At 43.3% G+C, this 25,679-nt stretch overlaps 1 protein-coding gene across 1 annotated transcript in view; it reads left to right on the top strand.

The window, feature by feature from the left end:
* Positions 1 to 6,913: 6,913 nt before the first annotated feature.
* The window catches only part of TNIK (TRAF2 and NCK interacting kinase), a 341,946-nt gene continuing 323,180 nt past the window's right edge, over positions 6,914 to 25,679 (top strand). Inside the window, exon 1 of the mRNA XM_008142296.3 lies at positions 6,914 to 7,340. Coding sequence (XP_008140518.1) covers positions 7,284 to 7,340 — 57 coding nt within the window. The 5' untranslated portion in view covers positions 6,914 to 7,283. The remainder of the gene's footprint in view (positions 7,341 to 25,679) is intronic.

Here is a 25,679-nt window from a genome sequence, read left to right as displayed (position 1 = left end):
TATCAGAATATCCAAACAAAGGTGGCTTAAACAGAATGAGAAAAACTTATGTCACATAAAAAGAAGTTCAGGTCATTCTTAGATTAATTTAGTGCTCAATGACGTCATTAAGAATCTAAATGCTTTTCATGTTCTGCTTTCTTTCTCAAGCTCATCCTGACCTGGTAGGAGGATGGCTCTTTAGCTCCAGCTATTATATGTGCACACAACCTTGTCTGAACACAGTGTATTAGATATCTATTGCTGCATAATACATCAAGTGGCTTGTAATAATAAAATTTATTAACTATCCTGGTTTCAGTGAGTCAGGGATCTGGAAGTAGCTTGGTTGGGTGGTTCTAGCTCAGGATCTCTCAGAAGGTTATAGTTAGAGCCAGGGAAAGCTTGACTGGCCTTGAGGATCCACTTCAAGACGACTCAATCATTTGGCTGGCAAGATGTATGAATGTTCTTAGGACCTGGTGACTAGGCTCTCAACTGGGGGTGATTTTGCTCTCCCCAAATCAGATTTGGCAATATCTGAAGATATTTTTTTGATTGTCACAACTGGGCATCTAGTGGGAAGGGGCCAGGGATGCTGCTAAACATCCTACACTGAACAGGACAATGCCCTACAACATGAATTCTCAGGCCCCAAATGCCTATAATGCTGAGGCTGGGACCCCTGCTTAGAGCAAGTGAACCAAGAGAAAAGGTTAACCCTATTTTGAAAGTCCTCTGCATTGGAGGATCTACATGAGGATGTATAAATACCAGGAGGTGAGGCTCACTGGGAGCCATGTTGGCTACCACAGGCAAGAAGCTTTTCCTGGCCCTCTTCTCTTCTATTTACTTCCTTCTTTTCTTTTTTTCAGTTTTCAAGGCAGAAAACCATTCTTATAACGCCCATCAGCCTTCTCTTCACTTTTCTTTAGTCAGTGTTACATGATATGCTTATGTCTAAACCAGTCATTAGGAGAGAGACCAGCATTACTCTGATGAGTTTAGACCAGTTGCCATTCACTCTCCCTCTGGGGTTTGGGAGAGCTCATGTTCTTTAAACACCTGGAGGATAAGTTCTCAAAATCAGAATTTGGTCAGTAAGGAAGAAAGAGAATGACTTTGAGTGAGAAACAGAGTGTGCTGCCTTTGCTTACTATTATCTCTTATATCACAAGTTTTCTTTTTTTATTCCGTTTTTTCTTTGGTGGAATACATTTTCCAATAATAATTTAAGAAATGATCAACCATTTAAATCCTTATGTGTGTGAAAATATGTCATTATTTTGTACTTGCTCTTAAAAGTTAGTTTAGTTGGGTAGAGAATCCTAAGTAAAAGCAATTCCCTTAGAAAACTCTGCTCCATTGTCTACTAGCATCCATTGTTGCTCATGAGAAGTAGGTGACCTAGTAAGAATTTCTTTTTTTTCCTTGATGCCTTGATGCTCTGAAATTCCATCAGGATGTGTTCAAATGTGGTATTTTTTTTACTTATGCACTGAATAGGAGCTTTTAGCCTAAGGAGACTAGAACATTTTCTGTAATTTCTTTAAGTATTTCCTTCCATCCATTCTCTAGATTTCCAATTAGATAAACATTAGAACTTCTGGATTTATTCTCCATATTACTTACATTTTTTGCTCATTGCTTTAATTCTTTCTTCTACAATCCAGGAGAAAACTGAGCCCAATAGTCTAGCTTACTAAGCCATCCTTCAATTCATCTTGAGTCAGTGTAGCATGGTGATTAAGAGCCTGAGTTCAAAGCCTGGTTTAGCCATTTATTAATGTTTCTTTGAGTAAGTTAATGAACCTTTCAATTCTTCAGTTTACTCATCTGTACAATGAATATACTAATAATATTGCCTATTCTGGTATAAAGGTTAAATATGTCAGTAAATGAATGCATAGGATGCATAGGAGAATGCAGCATACTAATACCTGTTATTGTTCAATCTATTCATTTCAAAATGTAAAAAATATATTCTTATATAATCCTCTTATGAGTTTGTTGTCATAATAACCTAATTGTTTTATGAATATAAGATCCCATATTATCCCTCTGATAATAGAAATCCTATCTAATAAAAGGGTAATATGCAAATTAACCATCACTCCATCACAAAGATGGTGGTGCCCATAGCCACAAGATGGTGGCACCCAGTCCTCTCAGCCCCACCAGAGTCCCCCAGTCCTGGGGCAGTGGCCGCTGAGAGCGGGCAGCGTGAGTGACTGGGCGGAATGCTTGCTTCGTCACCACGGCGAGGAGGTAAGCGTTCTGCGCCCAGCCACAGATGGGCCTCTGGCCAGGCCGGGGCGCGGAATGCTTGTGTCATCGTTGCTCCAGTGACGAGGCAAGCATTCCTCGCCCAGCTGCGGATGGGCTCCTGTCAGCACTCACTCAGTTTCCCTGAGTGAATGCTGACAGGAGCATGTCATCCCTGTGACTTACTCATTTTAATTGGAGGGAAAGAGGTGTGCAAGCTAGCAGTGCTGGAGGCCCAAGGAGATGCGCAGAACTCCACTTGGGGAAATCTGAAAGACATGGCTGATGGAGGCACAGCCGCTCTGGGCACTTCACAAATGAATGGGGTGTTTTCTTCCCATTCCTGCTACACCGAGCATGCAAATGCCAGAACCAAGACTGTATAACACAGATAAAACGGATGGGCCTCTGGGCCGCAGAGAGCCTCTGGGCAGCAGGCACGGAATGGCCAGGCCCCGCAGAGAGCTACTGGCGCATGGATTCATGCGCAGGGCTACTAGTAATATATATAGCTTAAAGCTACTTCTTGCTCTGCTAAAAATAACAGTTATTTCTTGATTGAACTTAGTGCCTCTCTTTCATAGTAATAGATTCCCACAAATGATTGGTGATTCTTGGTTGTCTGCTCATTTAGTGTTTGGAAGTCTCATTTGCCTATCTGCTGTGCCGAGTATTCTAATTCTGAGGCTTGTTTTGCTGATTGTGGTGGGAAGGGGAGAGACAGCACATGGTGCAGGGAAGGGGATGCAAGTAGTGTATCTTCTGCAAGTTTGAGTTTCACCCCATCTCCTGGCAATTGGTGAGCAGCTCCATGGGGTTATACTGTCTCCTTGGACCAAGCACCCATACTCACAGAGAGTGGGTATGGCTGGAGGTGAACACAACCACCTGCTGATTCTCATTATCCTGCTTAATTTCCTGCATATCACCATCTAGAATAAGCTTATTTATTGATTATTTACAAGGTTATTATTTGCCTTGGTGAAGGCAAACCTTCAGGGCCTTGAATTGTATCTTGCACAGAGTAAATGTGAATATTAGTTGAATGAATGAATGAATGCCATTCTTTAGTTACTCACCATGTTGAAAGTGCTTGCTCCTTATAGCCATTGCTTTTGAACTTGAATTTGCCCTCTCACTCTGGTCCCACCTTACGTAGTGTTGTGGTTCTACTGGTGATCCAATCCTGCCTGCTTTAGATAATCTAGGAAGTCTCTGAATTGATGGACCACTGATGCTCTCTTTTTGTCTTCTAGAATGCTAATGAATTTTAAAAAATACATTTTGTGTTATATTTAGGGTTTTGTGGTGACAGAAGATGTATAGAATGTGCTTTTAGAAGCTCCATGAGCAGTGTTACTGATTTCCACAGTGTTTATTTTAGTTGGAGCATGGATTTGACATTAAATAACATTGAACTTAACATAGAGAACATAACCTATTTGGAATTCTCTTTCTTTCTTTCTTTTTTCTTTTTTTTTTTTTTTAAAAAAAAACATGCTTTTATTGATTTCAGAGGAAGGGAGAGGGAGAGATAGAAACATCAATGATGAGAGAGAATCATTGATTGGCTGCCTCCTGCATGTCCCCTACTGGGGATTGAGCCTGTCACCCAGGCATGTGCCCTGACTGGGAATGGAACAGAAACCTCCTGATTCATAGGTCAACTCTCACCGACTGAGCCACACTGGCCAGGCTCTCTTTTTTTATAAATATTTGTAAAATATAAAAAAAATTCAAATATATAAAAAGATACAGTAAACAATATAATGCAGAGGCATTAGGGTAAAGATTTAGCAATTCCAAATATTTAGTAATATTTAGCTGAGGTCTTTAAAAAAAAATAAATTAGACATCTTTGCTGGAGCCTCCTTTGTGCCTTCCCATTCAATTTTTCTTTTTCCTTTATCAGTATCCTGAAGTTGATCTGTATCCTTCCTGCCTGTGTCCATGCTTTTTATAGTTAACTACATATTTAGACAGATATAAACAGAGTATAGTATTGTTCTGTAGGCCTTCAAACTGCACATAAATGATATCAATTGTTTCAATCCTTCAGAATACATCAAGAAGAAAAATCTCACTTTGGTCAAGTTCTGAAACTAAGAGCAGGCCTCAGGATAGAAGCCTGAGGCAGGCAGTGATAGCTAGCTAGAATTTAATGATGTTGCTTTATTTTCTCATTATATTTATTTTAATGGCTTCCTTCTATTTTTAGCAAGCGTTGCTAGCTTTCCATATTCAGTAGTCATTTATGTTCCCTTTTAAATTAAATGTAAAAAAAAAGAAGTGTTGATTTAAGGGAAATATTAAGTAAATGTTAACAGTACAGGAGGTACAAAGACATGGCCCAAAAAAAACCCATAAAACGTAGGAGTTTTTACTGAAATAGCTGAAATTTGATACACACTTGACCTAAAGAATAAAGTTCAAGTGCCTTAAGAGGGCATTCGAAGCTCTACCTGATCTGAACTCTGCTTTCTTCCCCAGTCCAGTCACCACTTCACCTCAGCACAAACTGCTTAGCATTTCTTCCTTCCCTTATCAATTGGAGGTGCATTGGCTGTGGTAACCTCTCCTTTTATGGTATTTCCTGCAGCCAGCACCCCTGCCTTCAACAGACTCTCTCACCCTCCTACCAAGAAGCCCTCCCCCATGTAGTACCCTTCAGGTACTGGACTTATAGTTTCTAAGGTAATTCTAAGTCCAAGGGGAGAATTTAGTGCCAGTATCACGGCATCCTCCTGGCCTGAAACAGCTCACTGTTTATATAACACCTGAAGGAAAGATCCATTTGTGATGTTTCAAATAAAGCCTGAGGCCTAAAATGCAGGTTCTCCAGGAGGGAAAAAATGTTTATCTAGTTTTAAATATTTGGAGTTTTAGAAATAATTCTGTTCATAGGTCTCAACGCTGGATCTTAAATTAGCAATTTTCTTTCAACACGGAGCCAATACCTTAACTTGTCATCTAGTTTAAAGGTAAAAAAGGGACAAAAAGAGGAAAAAATAAGGACACTGACAGGAAACGATAGGTTTTTACGCCATTTCGACATCACTTGGTGGCTTACTGCACATCACTTATTACCCTGAGCTAGGTGATTTTATTAAAAAATGAGAAATCAAGTGGAGCGTTTTGCATATAACACGTTTAAACGTTTGATGTTTGAATGGCAAAAGCTCCTCAACTCTTGCGGCCATTGAGATGTTGGGAAAATTTTCAAGTATCATGCTCCACAGTGCATATAAATAAACACAATAATATTAACAAAAACAGCACAGCGCTTACGGAACGCTGTTGAAAAGTCTTCTAATGTCTGCAGGCGTGATGAACTAACTGCACTGGCATTCATTCATTCATTCATTCATTCATTCATTCACAAGCCTTATTCTGAAGCTAATATTCACTCCGCACGATTGAAAACCCCCCAGTGCTTTTGGCCAGGGGTACATTCTCTCAACAGAGGTGCAGGTAATGCTTCCAAAGCTGCTGCTGTGTTTGGGGGGAAGTTCAGTCGTACCCTTTTCTTCCTTTGTATTTCCAGCGGCCGCGGCTGGAGAGGAAGAGCTTTGCGGGGCGACCAGGGGAAGTGACTTCACCCTCGTGATCACAGAATGTCATCTTTGCCACTGTAAACATCCAGCCTTTAAATGAAAAAAAAAAAAAAAAGGCGGGCGGAGTGACATCGCTCTCTGGCCGTACATCTCGCTTGTTCCATCTTACCCGCCAGCCAAACTTTCTCCATCCACCCGGGCAGGTCGGCCGCGGGAACGCTGCCTGAAAGGGGAATGTAGGGTCCCGAGGCGGCGTGCCCTGCCTTACCCAAGTGGTGCCTTTTGGAGTTACCCGAAGCATTCGCGCTATTGCACTCCAGAGAACAAGCTTCTCGTTTCCATTCGGTCGTTTCCGTAGGGAATTGCGGCACCGGCAGGTCCTGGGTGTGGCGATGCCAAGAGGAAGCTCAGATTCCTAGCTTTCCTGCTTCTGGCACACCTTCCCAGCCCCAAAGCGGCGAGTGACCCGCCACCCGGGATCCCGGGGACCGCTGGCGGACCAAGACCCGGCGGCCGGGGCAGATTGCCCAGACGCGAGGCTGGGCGAACTGTGCGAGTGCGCTTCTCCCCCCCTCCGTGCGCGGCTGGAGGCGGATCCCCTGCCCCGCACACAAGTCCTTATATGCACCGGTTGCAGCCGCCTGCGTGACTCGGGCCCCACCAATAATGAATGGGGGAGGGAAGGGCGTCGCTTTTTGCCCCCCTGCATTTTTTTTTTTCTTTTTTTCAGTGCTGGAGCATTCGAACCCTTCCGAGAAACCGCCCAGATGCGATTGAATGGCCACATTTCTGTAGCGCGCGACTTGGACACACAAACATATGTGTATCCGAATAGCCCCGCTTCCCCCACGATAAGCACGGGAGGGCTCAGAAACAGCCCTTCAGATACGGCCGGCTTAGCCCGCAAACGCCGGCGGAAGGGTGCCTGCCTTCCCCTCCCCCACCCACGCTGGTGCGGAGGGACCGGGTCAGGAAGCGTGGCCTCTCCCGAGTCGGAGACCACGCCTCCTCCGCCTTTCCACCGCCCCCCGCCCCCCACCCCCCCGCGCCCTTACTCCTCCCAGGAAGCGATGATAGACAGCTCTGTGTGGTTCTCCACCCCCACCCCCAGCTGAGTGGAGGAGTTGATGTGTCTCATTATAACAGCCAATGCAGCCGCCATCCACGCACAAGCAAAGAAGCATGGCCCATTTAAATACACCCACGCAGCCCGAGCGCCCTTAGCTGATCGGGGCGCACAGCCCACACGCATCGCGGCTCCCGACTTGGAGATCCACGCAGGCTGGGCTCCCGGACCCGGCGGAGAGGCGCGCGGAGGATCGGGACCCGGCGCTGTGGATCCCGTGTGGGCGGGTGGGGGGCTGGGCCCTGGGGCCTTCGGCGCGACACCCGCATGAAGACGCGAGTGAAATAGACCAAGGTGGCATTTCCAAGGGGGAACCTTCGAGGTGGGTTTTGGTCCATTTCTCCGGCGAAGAAGTAGACATGGCGAGCGACTCCCCGGCTCGCAGCCTGGATGAAATCGATCTCTCGGCTCTGAGGGTGAGCAGAACAGGTTTTCTGATTTTCCTCCCCCGTGATTTGGGTCAGGGTGAATGGGCTCGGTGCGCGAACTGGGACTGGGGTTGGTGGGGTAGAGGCGGGCAAATACGAGGCGGAGGGGACCTCGAGTCTCGTTTGGGAGCAGCCGCGGTGCTCTCGGCTACATCCCCGGGGCAGGGGCTGTGCGGTACGTGCACTCCTTTGGTTGTGGTCGAGAACCCCCTGGGAGCGCGGGGAGCTGATGCCAGTTTCGTCTCAGAGCGGTGTGAGCGCGTTAAAATGAAAGGCTCGCGCGCGCGCGTGAGTGTGTGTGTGTGTGTGTGTGTGTGTGTGTGTGCATACACAAGCCCTGGGCAGCCGTCTCGTGCCAAGGCGCGGAGACCTGCCTGCCTGTCTCTTTCTGCAAAAAGAGTAACAACGGAGTGAATAAAGGCGCTGCCCCCCTTCCTCCCCCCTTCCCCCCCACGTTTTCCAGCTACCTGCAAGATGACATTGGGAGCCTGGCGGTCCCCACGGAGCGAACCTGCCTCTCCAAGGGGGCAGCTATTGCTAGGCTGGTCTTGTGGGTGGCAACTGCCTCCCCTTCCCCCTTTCTGCCTTCCGAGCCCGGATTCCTTCTGAGCGCTGTCTTCCAGACCAGCCTGCTGCTCACCTTTATTTATGGTTCTAACTCAGCCCTGCCTGTGCTTTCTGACTTCGTGGCTGTGACATTTCAGTTTTTATGGCTGAACTTAAGCAGGTGGAAGGGATGTGTTCTCTGCTTTCCCCCAATCAGACCGGAACTCCCGGGAGAGTGTGTGTGTGTGTGTGTGTGTGTGTGTGTGTGTGTGTGTGTCTGTGTGTGGTTTCCCTGTGTCTGTGGCCAGTCCTTTGTGGAGCACTTCCCAGCCCCCAGCCCCACGGAAGCTCTGCGTTTACCTTCACGTGAATAGCCTCAGACACCGTTTCATTGTATTGACTAAGACATCACCCGTATAGAATCCATTTTGCTGTTGTTTTGAGGCCAGAATACCGGGAATGGGAATCTGAGGGCAGCCTCGACGCCTCCCCACCCCCCATTCCCCAATCCCAATCCACTCCTTCGGGGAAGGGGGCAGAGCTTTCTTGCCATTTTAATTAGATGTTGCCTCCTGGGAAGGGGGTGAGGGGTGGGGGATGGCGACAGCAGCGGGGGTCTGAGGAGGGTTGGACGCCAATTGAAAGGCGGCTTCTTCCTCTCCTGAACCCAAAATAAAATAAATTAAAAAAACCACACACACCTGCATTGTCCATGACGCATGGAGGGTCGGTGAGACCAAATTGATGGTGGCTGTCGACACAGGAACATGCAGGAGGATGGGTGAAGCTTGCAAGTTCACACGCCCTCCGGAGGGAATACATTGTTAGATTGATGCTAAATCTTGGGGTTATATTCCTGAATCCTCAGTACTTCTCCCGACATTGCCTGCTTCTCGACGGTTAAAGAGCTGCCTTTATGGTCAAAGTGTCACTTTTCCTGTAGTCTCATTAATCCTCTCTCCCTACCTACCCCCCTCTTCTTAACTCCTCCTCCCCCTCTCCTTAATCCTGGCATCCAAGAGGTGAGGTTTCTGCAAGGCAGTTAAGGGGTTGAGAAGGAACAGAGATGCCATTTGTAACTGGCTTTTTTGATAGTTGGGTAGCAAAAGCTCATTCATGCGTTATTACAGTAAGCTGTCTATTTCCCTGGCGCCGAAATGCCACATGCAGAGCGGGGTGGGGGTTGGTAACAGGGTGGGTGCTTTGGCTGAATCTGTGGCTTCCTGCTTTACAGAGTGTGCATTTGCCCTACTTTCTGCGCTGGGAGTTGCTGCCAGCTGGTTAATCAGGTGAATGGATGGTCCAGACTTCAGGGAGGGGAAGGTGGCAAAGGCCAGGGAAGGCGCCTGAACAATGGGCCAGGCTTGTGATTCCCCTGAGCCGGAATCTCGGCCGTAGCTCCTCTAATGGAAAGCGCCCTGATGTGATTTTAAGTCCTGCTTGGCGGGAGGTGTCTCTCCTGGTTTTTCCTGGGGAAGGTTTTCCTGAGATACTAAGCACAGAGCCTGCAGGCTTATGAACAACCATGAGGGCTCACGGGCTGGCCTGGAGTGCGATTCACACATGGGAAACCTGCACTCCAGAGAGCTGTATTTTGAAAATATATCTTTGCAGGATGCACTGAAATTGCTCTTTGTGGCTTGGGCTTAGTGCTCTGCCACTGTATTTCTGCTTGCAGGAGGTGTGGAAAGAGGGAGGGCCCTGGCTAGCCCAGGAGATTGGGGAACTGCTGGCTGGAGGATTTAAATGCAGATGTGGAGACAGTTTCAGGGCTGGGGTCTGCGACCAGTTTTGTTGTGAGTGAGGTGTGCGTGCCAGGAGTGGGCCCAAATAGGAAATCTCTACAAATCAGAGGGCAGATCATCTGTCTCTGTCTTCCCCAATTAGGAGAAGTGGGCTCACCTAGATGAGAGCTCTCGTTTGTTCCTAAACTCTCAGTAGGGCCTGCCTGCTGAGAACCTCCTGGGAATGCCTGACCCCTGAAATGCAGCCAAGGTCAGTGGCTTCTAAGAGAATTTGCTGCAGCCCTACCAGTCCCTTGCTGTTTCGGTGGCTCTTTAATGTACACAATCAATGCTCTTTTTGTAAACCCTGTGCTCAGTGTATTAAAAGCGGATCCTGTCTGAAGCGGCCTTTTTCCTTCTCATTTTGGGGGCTCATTGTTCTCAGTCAGTGATCCCAGACTGGATCCCGTCTAAATTTTCCCCAAATAGCAACAATGCATAACTTAAACCAGAGCGACCAGTGACAGCACTGATCATTTAAATTATGCAAGATGTGGATGGTTTTTAAAAGTCCGATAAAACAGGATCTTTGGTTAGGACAGAGATGATTTTAATACAGTATTATTAGCCCTGATTTTTAGAGCTCTGGAGATAAACTAAGTTTTGGGGGGAAGGATGATGAATTCAAAGATTTAGAGCTGGAAGAAAATTGTAGAACACTTAGCCACTCCTGTCATCTAATACTTGGTAAGCTGAAGCCCAGGGACGTGAAGTCTATCGCCCAAGGTCACACAGTCCACACCCTCTTCCCTCTTAGGTGGCTTGGGGAGAGTATCTAGGTTTCCTGACTCCTCGTTCAATGCTCTTTTCTCTAAGTCGCATTGTCTGTGGTTGAATCAGAAATCAATTATACATTTTCTGTCTGATCACACACAAAAAAATGGCAGAGGAATAATTTCACCATGGGTCATGGAATTTTATATCCAAGAATAAAGTGCTTTATGCAGGTAACCTCGTAATACATAAGCTTTGGAGCTTTAAGGTACCTTTGGAATTCATCTTGTCCAACCCTCCCTCAATTCCTCCTCTGCAGGGAAATGACTGTCTAAATTGTCTAGGACAGATGCTTGTCCTGTGTGGTACCCTCTCTCCGTAACCCATTTCCATCTGAACATGTCTCAGGGGTCATCTAGACATACACATTATTCATATGTCTCTGCATGTGACATTTATAGCTTCTAGGTATGTTTTGTGTAATCTATGTGGATACTTACATAAAATATTATGGATATAAACTATCCAGTGGGTGTATGAAATGTGTGTATACATATAGGCTACAGAAAACATTCTACTCACTCTAACCCAGGGCTTGAGTCACTCTTCCTTCAAGACATCACTGTATTAAAACAAATGAAATTTGCCACCAGTATGCTTTATTTCATATGAGGTGAGATCAGCCCAGAAAGCTTTTTGGAGATTAGCATATATCTGAATCTGAGCACTTTGGCTGTCCTTAGCTTGGCCCAAAGAGTAAGGCATTCAAGGCCAAGCTTGGTCATTGCTGACTTCATACTCTTAAGTTTCTGCCAGGACTCGCACTCACTTTTCTATTTGAATAGAATTAAATGACCTCTGCTTGTCTTTTCCCCAACCCCTCACTCCCTTCTGGGCCTAGCTATTTCTTTCTCCATCAAAACCTAGAAATTAAGGGGTGGCGGGGGGGGGGGGGGGGGGGGTTGAAGAGAGTAAGGGGGGGGGAATAAATGGTGATGGTAAGAGACTTGAATTGGGTTGGTGAACACAATACAATATACTAATTATGTGTTGTAGAATTGTACACCTGAAACATTTATAATTTTATTAACCAATATTTTATTAACCCTAATAAAGTAAATAAAAATCCCTAGATTTAAGAATTGACTTCTGGGAGACTTGCATACATCTTTCCCACTGTACTTTTCATTGCTTGTGTTATAAATGGTGTGCAGTTTTCTTTTTGCCTGATTACTAGGCCCGAAGTTTGGTCTTGCTCATCTTTGAGTCCATAGTCCCAGTTAGTTGAATAAATGCATGAATGAGTGAGTGACTGAATGGAGTGAACTGAGCACTGAGTTCTACGTTCATGTCTTATTAGCTGTGGAATCATCACAATTGCTTGTCTTCCTCATACACTCGTTTCAGAAATCAACTTATTTACAGCAATGCTTTGAAAGCTATAAAGCACTATACCAATATGCTAGTCCATGATTAAATAGAATTTTATGAGAAAGTTGATTCTATCAACATTTGATCCCAATGATTACACCTAATTGAAAGTGATCCAGAGGAAAAGATTCTACAGCTTTTTAATAGTATCTTTTCCTTTTTGTTTCAATATGACCCTGTATGTTTCTTTGATGGGCTGGGTTAACCTTTGACCTAGTATCAGCATTTATTACATATGAGGTGAGCTCAGGCCAGAAGCTTTTGGGAGATTAGCACATTTCTAAGCCAGTATCAATATCAGCATTATTCATTAAATAAAACATTCTAATTTTTATTTTCTTTTTCTTAAACTTTTTATCCTCATAATGGATTAACTATTATTCAACTAGAAACAGCTTTATTATGCCTGTACTTTTTCAAAGTTTGTGTTTAGAGAGGTTGAGATAGGGGGTGTGGTACACTATTAGTCCAGTGTTTAAAAGTTTAAAATATTCTGGTCATCGGTGTCAGGGGGCTTAAAGAAATCTTGAATCATTATTAATTTATTACCTACGATCACTTAAATTTGGTGTTAAATGAGAGTTTAGTAAAGATGCAGGAATCGATAACAGTATCTTAAAATTAAGTCATCATAACAGTTTTAAATTAGAAATATTTGTTGTATTTTAGCTTTATTAAACAGGTGTTTTCTTTGCCTTGACATTGCCTCCTAATAAAATAGGGTGTAGTGGTAGTTATCAGAACATTAGAGAAATCTGCATAATCGTTTTCAGTATTTATTATTAACTGGAGTAATCTTAGTACAAAAGCTAATATAAGTCATGGTGTGCTGTTTGCATAATTATCTACTTAGGAGGTCATGGACTATTTTGTTGATGAAAGAATATGCAGGGCTTTTCCTTCATGGAAATATCACATTTTCCCCCTTATCTTTAAGGCTCTTTGAAATCTTGTCATTTCGAGTCTTGCTGGTTGTCTCTTTCTTCTTTCTGTGTGTCTACCCTGCAGTTAACCTTCCATGCCCTTCTTGTTCCATGCCATTCCTTCTCTCAGTGATAGTGGTTCTAAAGTCCACACAGCTTTGAGCTACTGGGATTGAATCATGGCTGCCATGCCAAGCTGGGCATAGCTCATCTCTGAGTCTGTGTTTCTGATAGAATTTGGGATAATTTGTGCCCGAAAGATGCTTTGATGTCAAATGGGGTCTTCTGTTTCTGCGGGGGAAGTTGCTCTCTGAGAACAGGGCCTGAACTAGCAGTGTGCTGAGAATTCCAGAAAAATCTGGTGATATTTTTTTGAATGAAATGTTATTCTGCACATATAAATATAAGGTTCCTCGTGGAGAGAGAGGGAGGACTTAAATAGAAAATGTTGGATGAATTTCGTTTGCAACTTCTTTCATTCTGGTTGGAAGCTTACTTCCGTCTAGAGAAAGATGATTCTCTATTCACTTTCCATTTGCCCAGGCTGTCTCTGGTTGTCTCAAGGGGGTGCCTTGAAATTCTCAAAATAACATTTTATTCCACCCCAATCTTAAAAATCCTTTTTTAATAGCTATTGTCTCCATTCCTCCCCACCATCACTGCAGTTACTGTCATGACAAGACTTGGTTCCTAGGTTTGTATCACCAGCCTTCTCCTGACTGGTGTCCCTACACTTCAGTCTTCCTAAAACCCTCTTCAGCAAAACCCCAAGACCAGCGCTCATGCATCTGGCTGGGCCTCCCACCACATGCTGCAGTTCTAGTGACCATCCCTTCACTCCTGCCACCAGGGACAACTTCTTTCTTCCCCTGGATGCTCTTTAGTGGGGAGCGCTACCTTATTCTCCTTTTCTGAACGTACTACCCTAACACTAAACACTCATATGCCACCTTTTCCACAGAATTGTCCCTGGTTTCTCTCAGCTAGAGGTTATCCCTTCCACTTATAAACCCTCTCAGAACTGACCTCACAACTCCTTTAGGACATTCGGAACTTTCTATCTTGGATTATCTTTCCTGCTAGAAAGTAAGCTTCATGAAAGCAATGCATGTATTTGATCTTCTTAGGAATCCCCCCCCCCCCCCCCTCCGCCCAGGAAGACCCCTGGGGCTCCAGGGCCCAGAAGATATAGATTGTGAATGGGAGCACAAAGACTGATGAATTATTGCCTGACTAGTGTGGCTCAGTGGTTGAGTGTTGACCCTTGAACCAGGAGGTCAAGGTTTGATTCCCAGTCAGGGCACAGGTCCGGGTTTGTTTCTATCTTTCTCTTCCTCTCTGAAATAAATTAAAAAAAGATTATGTCTAAACTGTCAGGCCTCAGAGGGAGGGGAGGAGAGGGTGGGGGAGAGATCAACCAAAGGACTTGTGTGCATGCATATGAGCCTAACTAGTGGTTAAGGACAACAGGGGGGTGGGGGCATGCGTGGGGAGGGGGGTGGGATGGGAATGGGGGGATGAGGACAAATATGTGATAACTTAATCAATAAAGAAATTTAAAAAAAATAAAAAAAGACTGATGAATGGTTAAAAATTTGTTTAGAATTTTTTTAAAGCTTTTTCTAGTTCTCAGTATAAAAGCAACATAATATGGTCATTGCAGAAAATGTGGAAAATGGAGAAAAAGCAAAAAGAATTAATGATTCTCAATAACAAAGTATACATTTTGTATATGGCTTAGTGATTTTTTTCTATGCATAGCTAAGTAGATAACTTTACAAATTAAGATTATATCACATATTTATCTGCAACCTATTTTTTAATTGTAGTAATCAGATTATTTGCATAAAATATTAATGTTTTTTGGAGGCACAATTTAAAAAAACGTATCATGGAGAATTTTAAACTTATGGAAAAGTAGAAAGAATATTAGAATGCTTATACATTGCTGCTGGAAATATACAGTTGTACAGCCACTTTGGGAGACAGGTTGTCATTTCCTCAAAATGTTAACCATAGAGTTACCATGTGACCCAACAAGTCCACTCCTAGGTATACACTTGGGAGAATTGAAAACACATACCACAAAAGCTGGTACACAAATGCTTATGGTAGCATTATTCATAATAGCCAAAAAAAGTGGAAACAGTCCAAATATCCATCAATTTCATTTAAATGAATAAATGAAATTGGAGTACATCCATACATTGGATATTATTGGCAATGAAAGGAAGTGCTGATACATACTATAACATGGATGAACCTTATGCTTAGTGAAAGAAGCCAGACACAAAGGACCACATATTATATGATCCCATTTATTTATTTTTCTTTTTTATTGAATTTATTGGGGTTATATGATTCCATTTATATGAAATGTCTAAAATAGACAAATCCATTGAGACAGAAAGTAAATTAGTAGTTGCTGGAGCTGGAGGAGAGAGGAGGAGTGGGAAGTGACTGCTAATGTCCTAAAATTAGTGGTGATGGTTGTTCAACTCTGTGAATATACTCAAAATTACTTACATACTTCAAAAGGGTGAATTTTATGGAGTGTGAGTTAAATCTAAATAAAACTGTTACTTAAAAAAGGACAGGAAGAGATTAACCAAAGAATATATATACATATATGAATAGTTGATGGACACAGACAATAGTGTGGTAAAGGCCTGGGATGGGATAAGGGGAAAAAGTGAGGTACAGATATAATACTGTCAACAATAAAAAATAAGTTACTAAAAATGTAGAGACAGAATAGTATAATGAAACCCCGATTTAACAGTTACCTACTTGTGCCCAATCTTGTTTCTACACCCTCACCTATTACCTCCCCTCATATTATTTTGAAGCCTCATATTATTTGTTTTGTATTTATTTTAGTACACATCTCTAAAATATAAACTCTTTTTTTAAAGTTCTTTTTTGTTTAAAGTATTACATATTTCTCCTTTTTCCCCCATTGACCTCTCCCCAGCCACTCCCACCCCCCAGCACATGCCCCCTAGTGTCTGTGTCGATTGGTTAGGCTTGTATGCATGCATACAAGTCCTTTGGTTGATCTCTTACCACCACTCCCCCCCCCACCCCCACCCCCAACCTCCCCTGCCTTCCCTCTGAAGTTTGATGATCTGTTTGATGTTTCTCTGTCTTTGGATCTATTTTTGTTCATCAGTTTATGTTGTTCATTATATTCCACAAATGAGTGAGATCATATGACATTTATCTTTCTTCAACTGGCTTATTTTGCTTAGCATAATGCTCTCCAGGTCCATCCATGCTGTTGCAAATGGTAAGAGTTCTTTCTTTTTTACAGCAGCATAGTATTCCATTGTATAGATGTACCATGGTTTTTAAATCTACTCATCTGCTGATGGGCACTTAGGCTGTTTCCAAATCTTAACTATTGTAAATTGTGCTGCTATGAACATAGGGGTACATATATCCTTTCTGATTGGTGTTTCTGATTTCTTGGGATATAATCCTAGAAGTGGGATTATTGGGTCAAATGGGAGTTCCATATTTAATTTTTTGAGGAAACTCCATACTCTTTTCCACAGTGGCTGCACCAGTTTGCATTCCCACCAGCAGTGTATGAGGGTTCCTTTTTCTCCACATAAAAGATAAACTCTTAAAAATATATAACCACAATACTATTGTCATGCCCAAAAGCTTAGTATGTAATTTTAAATTTTTTTATGTATTCTGTCAGTGTTCAAATTTCTAATCATGTTTTTAATGATTAGCATTTTATTGAGGGCATATATTTAACCAATTTCTATCGATGAAGCTTTTGGGTATTTCTAGTTTTTCAATTGTCATAAATAGTGCTTCGATAAACATCCTTAAGCACAAGTCTTTGGATATATTCCTGTTTCCTTAGAATAACTTCTTAGAAGTGCTATTCACAATGAAAGTGTACAAATGATCTCTTGGGCTCTTGACATGGTCAAATTCCCTCCCAATTTCCTGTGAGGTAGGTGTATATCATTTTCACATGAGGCTTAGAAAAATCAGTTAATTTACTAAAGGTCATAGGGTAACTAACTAGATGGCCAGGCTTACAACTGACCTGCCCCAAAGCCAGTGTCCATAGTAACTCAACACAACCCTTATTTGACTTACGGATCTTGTCAAAACATCAGACTTTCCCTGGGGTTCACAGATTTTCCAGAAGCTTTGTGTTTGGGGCACAAGGTTTCCTTGATGAGCATAGTGAGTGATGTTTTAAGAGTTATTTCTAAGGCATTTTTTTCCCTTGTGTTCTTGTTTTTTTTAATACCACGGTCAGCTTAGAACATGTTAATTGTTCTTTTTATTGCCTAAAAACCTAAAAACATAAAATACAAACCATTGGGATTAACAGTGATTTTCTTGTACATTGTGTATAAGGGATGTTTACATTTAACCTGTTATTCTCTTTGAAAAAACACCCAACAACTGTGTATGAAAGACATGTGGAATCAGACTCAAAGGTTTCCATTTTTTAAGAATTAGACAACACTGAGTTTGTGATTACACAGAAGACAGCAAAAGCAAGGGCCATTCTCAAGCCGTTATCTATCTTGAGTTACTTTTTTGTTGTTAGAGGGATATAGACATTTTAAAATTACAGTGGAGAAAATGGAAGATGGAGCTGGCAGACAAAAGAGTAAAGCACCCTGTGTTTTGAACCACCATCTACTTTCCTCCTAGTTTATAAGTAAGAAACTGTTAAAACCAACACAACTTTGTGGTTGTCAGTCTGGCGGAGGTCAATTGCCTTGATTTACCAGATTTTATAATCTACATTTAAAATGCCTATAAATTATTTATTCCTAGGGTAAAATTCCAGACCTTCCCATGGACATGGCTTCATCATTTCTACTTCTAGGTGTTGTGTGTGTGTGTGTGTGTGTGTCTGTGTGTGTGTGTTAGCTGCCTGTAATAAAATTATAGCAGTTTGGTGGGTGGAATAGGTTGTAAGCAGTAATTGCAAACTGTATTTAAATAATAATAATAATATTTAGCATTTATAGAGCACTTTATATCTTCAAAGTACTTGCAAACATTATCTAATTAAATATTTTCTCTGATTATAAACTGGATATAAATGCACTTAAATACAGAACAGGGCCATGAGAAAGGTATGCATTGGAAAGTTAATGCCAGCTATGCTTTAGAAACCTATGCAATGATGGGAGAGTTGGAGTCTGGGATTCTGTTGGGTTGTTTTTGTACACCCTTTTGTTCAATCTTTTGGTGGATTTATATATATACGGGGTGTCCCAAAAATGTATACACACTTTGAATAATTATTAATTTTATTGTTTCTTTCTTTTCAGATTTAACCTGTTGGAATTAATAATTATTCCAAGTGTGTGTACAGTTTTTGGGACACCCTGTGTATTCACCTTATTAATACCTCTGCTTGATTTCTGATTATTAAGGACTGAGTGTTGATCATTGCCCTGGTCCTTACAAGCAGTGAACTATAGACAACATAGATAAAGTTAATATGGGCTCTCTCACTACATTTTGTGTCCTGCCCTCAGATGAAACTCCCATTAGTAAGTGAAATGAAGTGGGGGTAGTACAAGGAAGAATGGCTATGCTTTGTGGTTTAGTAATTTCTGAGAAAAATAGATTAAACTGTACAGTAGGATACATCATAAAGAAATGCTTTGGAGAAATGAAATGTCTTTAGTTTAACTGTACTAATGACTTCTCGCTGTTTCAGACACGTGTCTCTATGTGTTGTCCCTTTGCACAATAGTCCTGTGTTGGCAATTTCAATAGTGCTTGGAGCAAGGACCTGTGTGGCTTACCCAGTAGGTAACAGAGGATTCTGCAGCTGACAGGTTCTCAGTAAATGTTATCCTGTGCATTGGGATTTCCTAAGAGCTGGTTGACAGGTTAACTGCTTAAAAGTGAGATCCTCGGGGTTAGCAGCTTCCTGATCGTCTCTTAGGCCCTGCCTCTCGCTCTGACCCACTGAATCAGAAACTCACAGATTGCTGGATGGGGCCCAGCAACCTGTGCTTGAAGAAGCCCCTCCAGGTAATTCTGATGTAATTTTGAGTTTCAGAATCACTGGCCTAATGGTTTAAAAGACAGTTTTCTTTCTTCTTGTTTTTCATGCTGGTTCATTTGTTCATGCAACATATATTAATTAAGCATCTGTTGTGTGCCTAGTATTGTGAAAGATGCTAAGGATATGGTAATGAGACACGCTGTCCTCATGGATCTTAGTGTCTGATGAATGAGAGAAATGCATGGTAAAGAAATACTCATAAAAATGGTTTACTAACTACAAGTTGCTTTGGAAAAACACAGAACATATCCAAAGAAGTTTGAGAATGCTTGAAAATGTTGCAGAGTAGGAAATAGTAATTCATATAAGGTCACTGCTTTTTTCATAAGGGGTATGGCTTCAAATTGTGGAAGGCACATACTTTTAGGAATATGGAATTTAACAGTTTACATTAATATTATAGGGATTGGAATTGTTTGTAAGAAAGGGGGATACATGAAATGGAAAAGTCTACAACTTTCGATGGATAATCCCGAACTGTTCTTTGTGTTGCCAATTTAAGACATTTTTTTTTTATTAGCAAGGTTATTCAGGGGGCAGAAAATGATGAAGTTGCATGGGTCTGGTGTTAATTTTCTGCTTTTCCCTATGGACCTGGAGGGATTTCAATGTAAAACCCCAGGAGGTGCTGACATTTGCCTAGAAGCTCTCAGTCCTACTTTTGTTTGAAGCCTGAAATCTTTGGGTTGTTTATTTTTTTGAGACTTGGAAAATGGAAGGGATATTTGCACTTTAGATAGCCGGTTAAAGGATTTTCTTACTGAGAAATCTCACAGAATTTCCTTGTAACAATAATCCATAAACATCTCTTACCCAGCCACAAAGGTCCCATGTCTATATTTATTTTACTTTTATTTTTTTAAAATATATATTTTTTATTGATTTCAGAGAGGAAGGGAGAGGGAGAGAGATAGAAACATCAATGATGAGAGAGAATCATTGTTTGACTGCCTCCTACATGTCTCCCACTGGGGATCGAGCCCTCAACCTGGACATGTGCCCTAACCAGGAATCAAACCATGACCTTTTGGTTCATAGGTTGACACTCAACTACTGAGACACACCAGCTGGGCTCATGTCGAAATTTAATCTATAGTTCTTAGGTGAATACTGCTTACACATGTATTTTTATATGGGGGAAGGTCGATAATGATTATGATTGTTAAGGCAACTATGAACACAACTTGGTAATCCTATATAATGAAACCCTAATATGCTAAGTGTCCTGTTGACTGGTCGGCCGTTCAACCAATCAGAGCACAATATGCTAATGATATGCTAATGATATGCTAAGGCTGCTCAACCACTCTCTATGACGTGCACTGACCACCAGGGGGCAACTCTCCAACTGGTAGGTTAGCTTGCTGCTGGGGTCTGGCCTATTGGGACTGAGCGAGAGGGGCCGGACATGCCCTGGAGCCCTCCTGTGGTCCCTCCTCAACTGGCCAACCTCCCGTGTCCCTCACCGGCCCCAATCGTGCACCGGTAGGGGTCCCTTGGCCTGGCCTGTGCCCTCTTGCAATCCGGGACCCCCTCAGGGGATGTTGGAGAGCCGGTTTTGGCCCAAGCCTGTAGGCCAGGCCGTGGGACCCCACTGGTGCACGAATTCATGTACCAGGCCTCTAGTGAGCATATATAAAAATTTATTTCATATTCACTGTCAGGGAAGATGCTTTTGAAAAATTAAATTCAAAGACCCATCTTGGAAGACCTATTTTAAAGGGAAAAGAGATTGTTAAATAATCATCATTAGACTGGATACAAAAATGTCTGGTTAAAGATGATTAAGTTTTTTGCAATATTGACAATTGGGGGACAGACTGAACTTTCTCAGAAGAGGTCTGAATATTATTAAAGTATCAGGGAATTGTGCAAGCATTGTAATCAGAATTGTTAATTACTCTCTAGATGGGGCAGTGAATTAATTACATTATTCAAAAAGTTCTCTCTGGGACAGTTTCCTTTCTAGTCAGTGGTGGTATCTTAGGCTCCAAGGCAAGAACCCGGAGTAGCCATTTATGTAGTTGAAAGGATTTTTTTTTCTTGAGTTTGGGAGTCCTGGGGTTTTCCAGTTGAAGTCCTTAGAGGCCAGAGACTGGGTAGCAATGGAGCCTGCATGGTTCTGGCTGTGGTGACCTACTCTGGAATGGTTCATAGGTCAAAGCCAAGTGTTTGTTGTTCCTAAAAGGCCACCCTGTCTTCTGTTTTTCCTTAAACTGGTGCCGCTAGCGCCAGTCAGAAATAACTCTGTTTTCTTGCCATGCAAACAAACAAAAGCAGGACCGCGCTCTCCTGGAGCTTCACGCCCAGATGCTACTTTGGGAAGGAACATTGCACACACTTTTTGGTCTGAACAATATGTATGTTCTCTCAGTGAGTATTTTAAAGTCATCACTTGCGCTGGTATTGTAGTCCTTGTTTCTCGAATATAAACCGTCTTTATTTTTGGAGAAGAACAGATGTAAAAGTGTGAAATACAGAAGTCTACACATTTTTGTGGGGGTCGGGGTGGGGAAGGGGAGGAGGAACAGTATTTCTTTAAAATCCTGGTAACACTGTCTTAGTTACTCCTTTGTTTTCCTTGAGTGACTGGAAATTAGCAAAGGTAATCTCCTGGAACCTGCCCAGCTGGGTACCTAAACCTCCACTTCACTGATGGTCGCACCAGAAAAAGTGCTAGCGGCTAATTAGCACAGGTCCTCATTGCTAGGAACAAAAAACGGTTCCTGCCAAGGAGGGAGCCTCCCAGTGAAGAGAGGAGGTTGTAAACATTCGGTGTCCCAGGTAGGACACTTACCGTAAAACGTGAGCGACGTTTTACCTAGCCACAAAGGTGTCCCATGTCGATATTTAATCTACAGTTCTTAGGTGAACCCTGCTTATGCATGTCTTTTTACTTGGGGGAAGGTTGATGACGATTAAGATTGTTAAGGCAACTTTGTACACAGCTTAGTAATTGTGCAAGGTCCGGATAGGGGTTTGTTTTCCAGATTGGAAGAATGTGAGCCAGGGGGAGGGGATGGAAAGCGTGGTGTGCCTTTATTGTGTGTGTATGTGTGTAAAAGGTACCTGGGCTTGTCAAAGCAGCCAGGGCATTACCGTGACTATTCTCTGCCCCCTTGAGACAAGGTCTGTTTCTTTTCTGAAAGTGGGGTCTCTGCTTTGTCGCTCATCGCCTGACACAATGCAAGTTGCATCAGATTCAAAGTTCCCCAACTTTCTTTCCTGGCTCCTGGCTGTGGTTGCTGCCTTCTGTGAATCGCTGCTGGTTTGCACGATTCACGATTAGGATTTTGTCCCCGTGGAGACTCTGTTTAGTGTTCTAGGCACAGTCTCATTTGTCACGCTCGGTTCCCTGATAACTCTCCTTTGAGAAATGTTTCAGTCCAATTTTCTATGACCATTCGGTCTACATGGTTGGTTGGCATTGTATTTTGATGCTGAATGATTTCAAATGAACATCTCCGATGATTTCTTTTCTAAGTTTCAGTGAATTTTAAAATGTGAATAAATTCTGAGGGCATGTGGAACTCCACAGTTCACACAACTGACAGTTAAAACTTTGTTTAGGCTATGCTTCACGCCATAATAAATGTAAAACTGGATTTAAAACCATACCTGAGAATGTGGATAAACTGGAACTCCCATACATTGCTGGTGGGAATGTAAAATGGTTATGCCACTTTAGAGAACAGTTTGGCTTACTTCTGAAAAAGTTAAACATAAATTCACTGTAATAACCTAGTAATTCCACTTCTGAATATGACCCAAGAGAAATAAAAACATACATCCAGGCAAAAACTTGTATGTAGCAGCGTTACTCACAGTAGCCAAAAAGTGGAATCCACCCAAATGTCTGTCAACTAATGAGAGGAACACAGAATGTGGTGGGATCCATTGGAATACTATTTGGCAATAAGAAGGAACGAAGTACTTGAGATAACATGGCTGTTATACTAAGTGAAAGAGACAGCACAGAAGATTTCATTTATGAATCCATTTATATAAAATGCCCAGAAAAGGCAAATCTGTAGAGGTAGAAAGTGGATTAGTGGTTGGCTAGGGCTGGAGATGAAAGCAGGGAGTGCTTACCAATGGGCACGTGGGTCTTTTGAGGGTGATAGAATATGCTCTAAAATTGGGTAGTGGTAACATGAGTGAATTTTATGGTATGTAAATTATACCTCAATAAAGCTGTTAAAATATAATATGCCTGAGACGTTGCTTCATAGTTGGACCAGGTCCATACACTCTGAGGCAAGTTCCCTAGGCAGGTTACTCTGGTATTCCTGGGAAGGCCACCTCTTCAACATCTTGAGGGGTGGCCACTCTGGTCCTGTCTTCTGCTTTCTACTTACCTTCTTGTCGCCCCTTACTCTGAAGGGCCTCTCCTGTTTTAGAAACGTAATCGTAATAATTTCCTTCAAGGGGAGGTGGCCCATATATAACTTATCTCCCCTTGCAGAGAAAGGAGGGCTTTGAAGCCGGGACTAGAAGACCTATTCCTGTCTAATACCATTCCTTTTGAACTACTTCCAGGTCTGTGTGTTTCACACTGTTACTCACCTGTGTTGTTAGGCCTGCTGTTCTCTGTGCCTAGAAGACTCCTCCAGTTCCTGTTGTTACCAGATGATTGATTTGTCTCCCCACCTCTTCCCCCAGAGGAGACTGCAATTTCACAAAGGCAGAACTTACGTTTTGTTTTTATGCTCATATCTAATCATTAATGAAGTGGATGGTTTCTCATGACTTAAAGCATAAGGCTTAAACTCCTTAATTTCGCAAGGCCTTCTAGGATCTAACCAGTCCCTACTTCTTTACAATAGCAGCAACCACCATTCCACTCCCTCGCCATACACTAACCTAGTGCTTTTCAAACTGTAATGAGTTGTGGAGTGAGTTTAATGGGTCGCAATCAGCTTTTGGAAAAAATGGACTGGAATAGAATAGAAAAATGTTACTGTGCACGTATTGTATATGTGCGTGTATTAGGCCACAGTGGAGAATGTATTTCTTACAGGGTATAAAGACTAAAAGCTCAAAGTTCACTGCTCCAGCTCAGTCCATAGGACTCATAGGACTTAACCAGAGGGATTTTAATTTGCAAATTCTAGTTCAGTGAGTAAAGCCTGGGGCCCAATAATCTGAACCTCTGTGGCTTCGCGTAATTTGGATGCATGTGGTCTGCATTTTAAGAAACTAGAACAAACCATAGTTCTGACATCCACTTCTCTGATTTAGGCCTCTTGTTCATTTATTAAACATGCCCTAAGCGCTGAGGAGCATGGGGCCCTGGACGCAGTGGTGAGCCCAAGAGATAGTCCAGCTACAAGACAGATAGTGCATGTGGCTGCTGCTTCTGCTTGGGACTCCCCACCCATCTTTGCTCCACTAACTCTGAGAAACAGCTACTCACCTTTCAAGTTTAACTTGGAAGAATTAGACATGTCTTCTTCTGCTTTTCATGAAGGTCAGTGGCATTCAGGATCTGCGTAGACATTTAAGGAAGATGAGATGCTAAAAGGAGCTGTGGCCACTTGAGAGAGGGAGTCTCCAACTTTGTGGGAGCAGAGCAGCTGAGCTCTAGGGGTGACAGTGCAGGACTGAAAGGGTCAGTGGCCAAGGAGGAATGAGTTGCTGGAAATTGCAGGAATCACCATGGCCACAGAGCACCCTCTGGGAAATGAGGGGAAGAGAAGAGACTGGAGAACATTCCAGAAGTAGCACAACTGGGTGGGGTCGCAGAGCCAACGACCAGTGTGGCCATCCCCCAGGCTCACATGGTCTTGGATGTCATAAGAGCAGAGACAGAGAAAAACCATGCATGCTGTCATACTACGCACAGAAAACTGTAAGGAGCAGCCTGAAGGCTTCTTCTGTCCTGTGTGCCCCTGTGAGGTTGGGGAGGCCCTTCCTTCCCAGCAGGTGGGAGACAGAGTAGAATGTTCATGAAACCAGTGGAGACTGAGCAGTGTTTAGCTTTTGGGGCTGCTTGTGCCAGATGCTGAGTGAGGGGCTGGCAGGCAGGTGGGGCACTCTAGTGGCCGGCCCGGGTTAGGTCAGAGCTTTGGTCCTCGGCTTTGCAGTTCCCAGAACTTGATGTGGTCAAGGTATAAAGTCTTAGGTCTTGCCAACACGTAGATGCACCCAACACTGATCTGAAGCATAAATTATCTATACTAATAAAAGGGTAATATGCTAATTAGACCGGGTCGACCAGCCATCTTCTGGACGTCCGACTTCCTTCTGGACAAAGCCATGGTGATGGGGGCCAAGGCAGAGAGGGCAGTTGGGGGCGAGATCAGTTCAGCAGGGGAGGGCAGTTAGGGGCGATCAGGCAGGCAGAGGCAGTTAGGGGTGATCAGGCCAGCAGGGAAGAGCAGTTGGGGGCGAGATCAGGCCGGCAGGGGAGGGCAGTTGGAGGCGAGATCAGGTCGGCAGGGGAGGGCAGTTAGGGGCAATCAGGCAGGCAGAGGCAGTTAGGGGCGATCAGGCCTGCAGGGGAGGGCAGTTGGGGGAGAGATCACGCTGGCAGGGGAGGGCAGTTAGGGGTGATCAGGCAGGCAGAGGCAGTTGGGGGTGAAATCAGGCTGGCAGGGGAGGGCAGTTAGGGGCAATCAGACAGGCAGGCAGTAGCAGTTAGGGGCAATCAGGCAGGCAGGCAGGTGAGCGGTTAGGAGCCAGCGGTCCCAGATTGTGAGAGGGATGTCCAACTGCCAGTTTAGGCCCAATCCCTGTTGGACATCCCTCAAGGGGTTGCCATTGAGAGGGTGCAGGCTGGGCTGAGGAAACCCTCCCCCCTGTGCACGAATTTCGTGCACCAGGCCACTAGTATAATTAATAATAATACCAATATTAA

The sequence above is a fragment of the Eptesicus fuscus genome, chromosome 3 (genome assembly GCF_027574615.1).
Source record: "Eptesicus fuscus isolate TK198812 chromosome 3, DD_ASM_mEF_20220401, whole genome shotgun sequence".
Lineage (NCBI taxonomy): Eukaryota > Metazoa > Chordata > Mammalia > Chiroptera > Vespertilionidae > Eptesicus > Eptesicus fuscus.
This window is presented reverse-complemented; position numbering and strand designations above follow the sequence as displayed.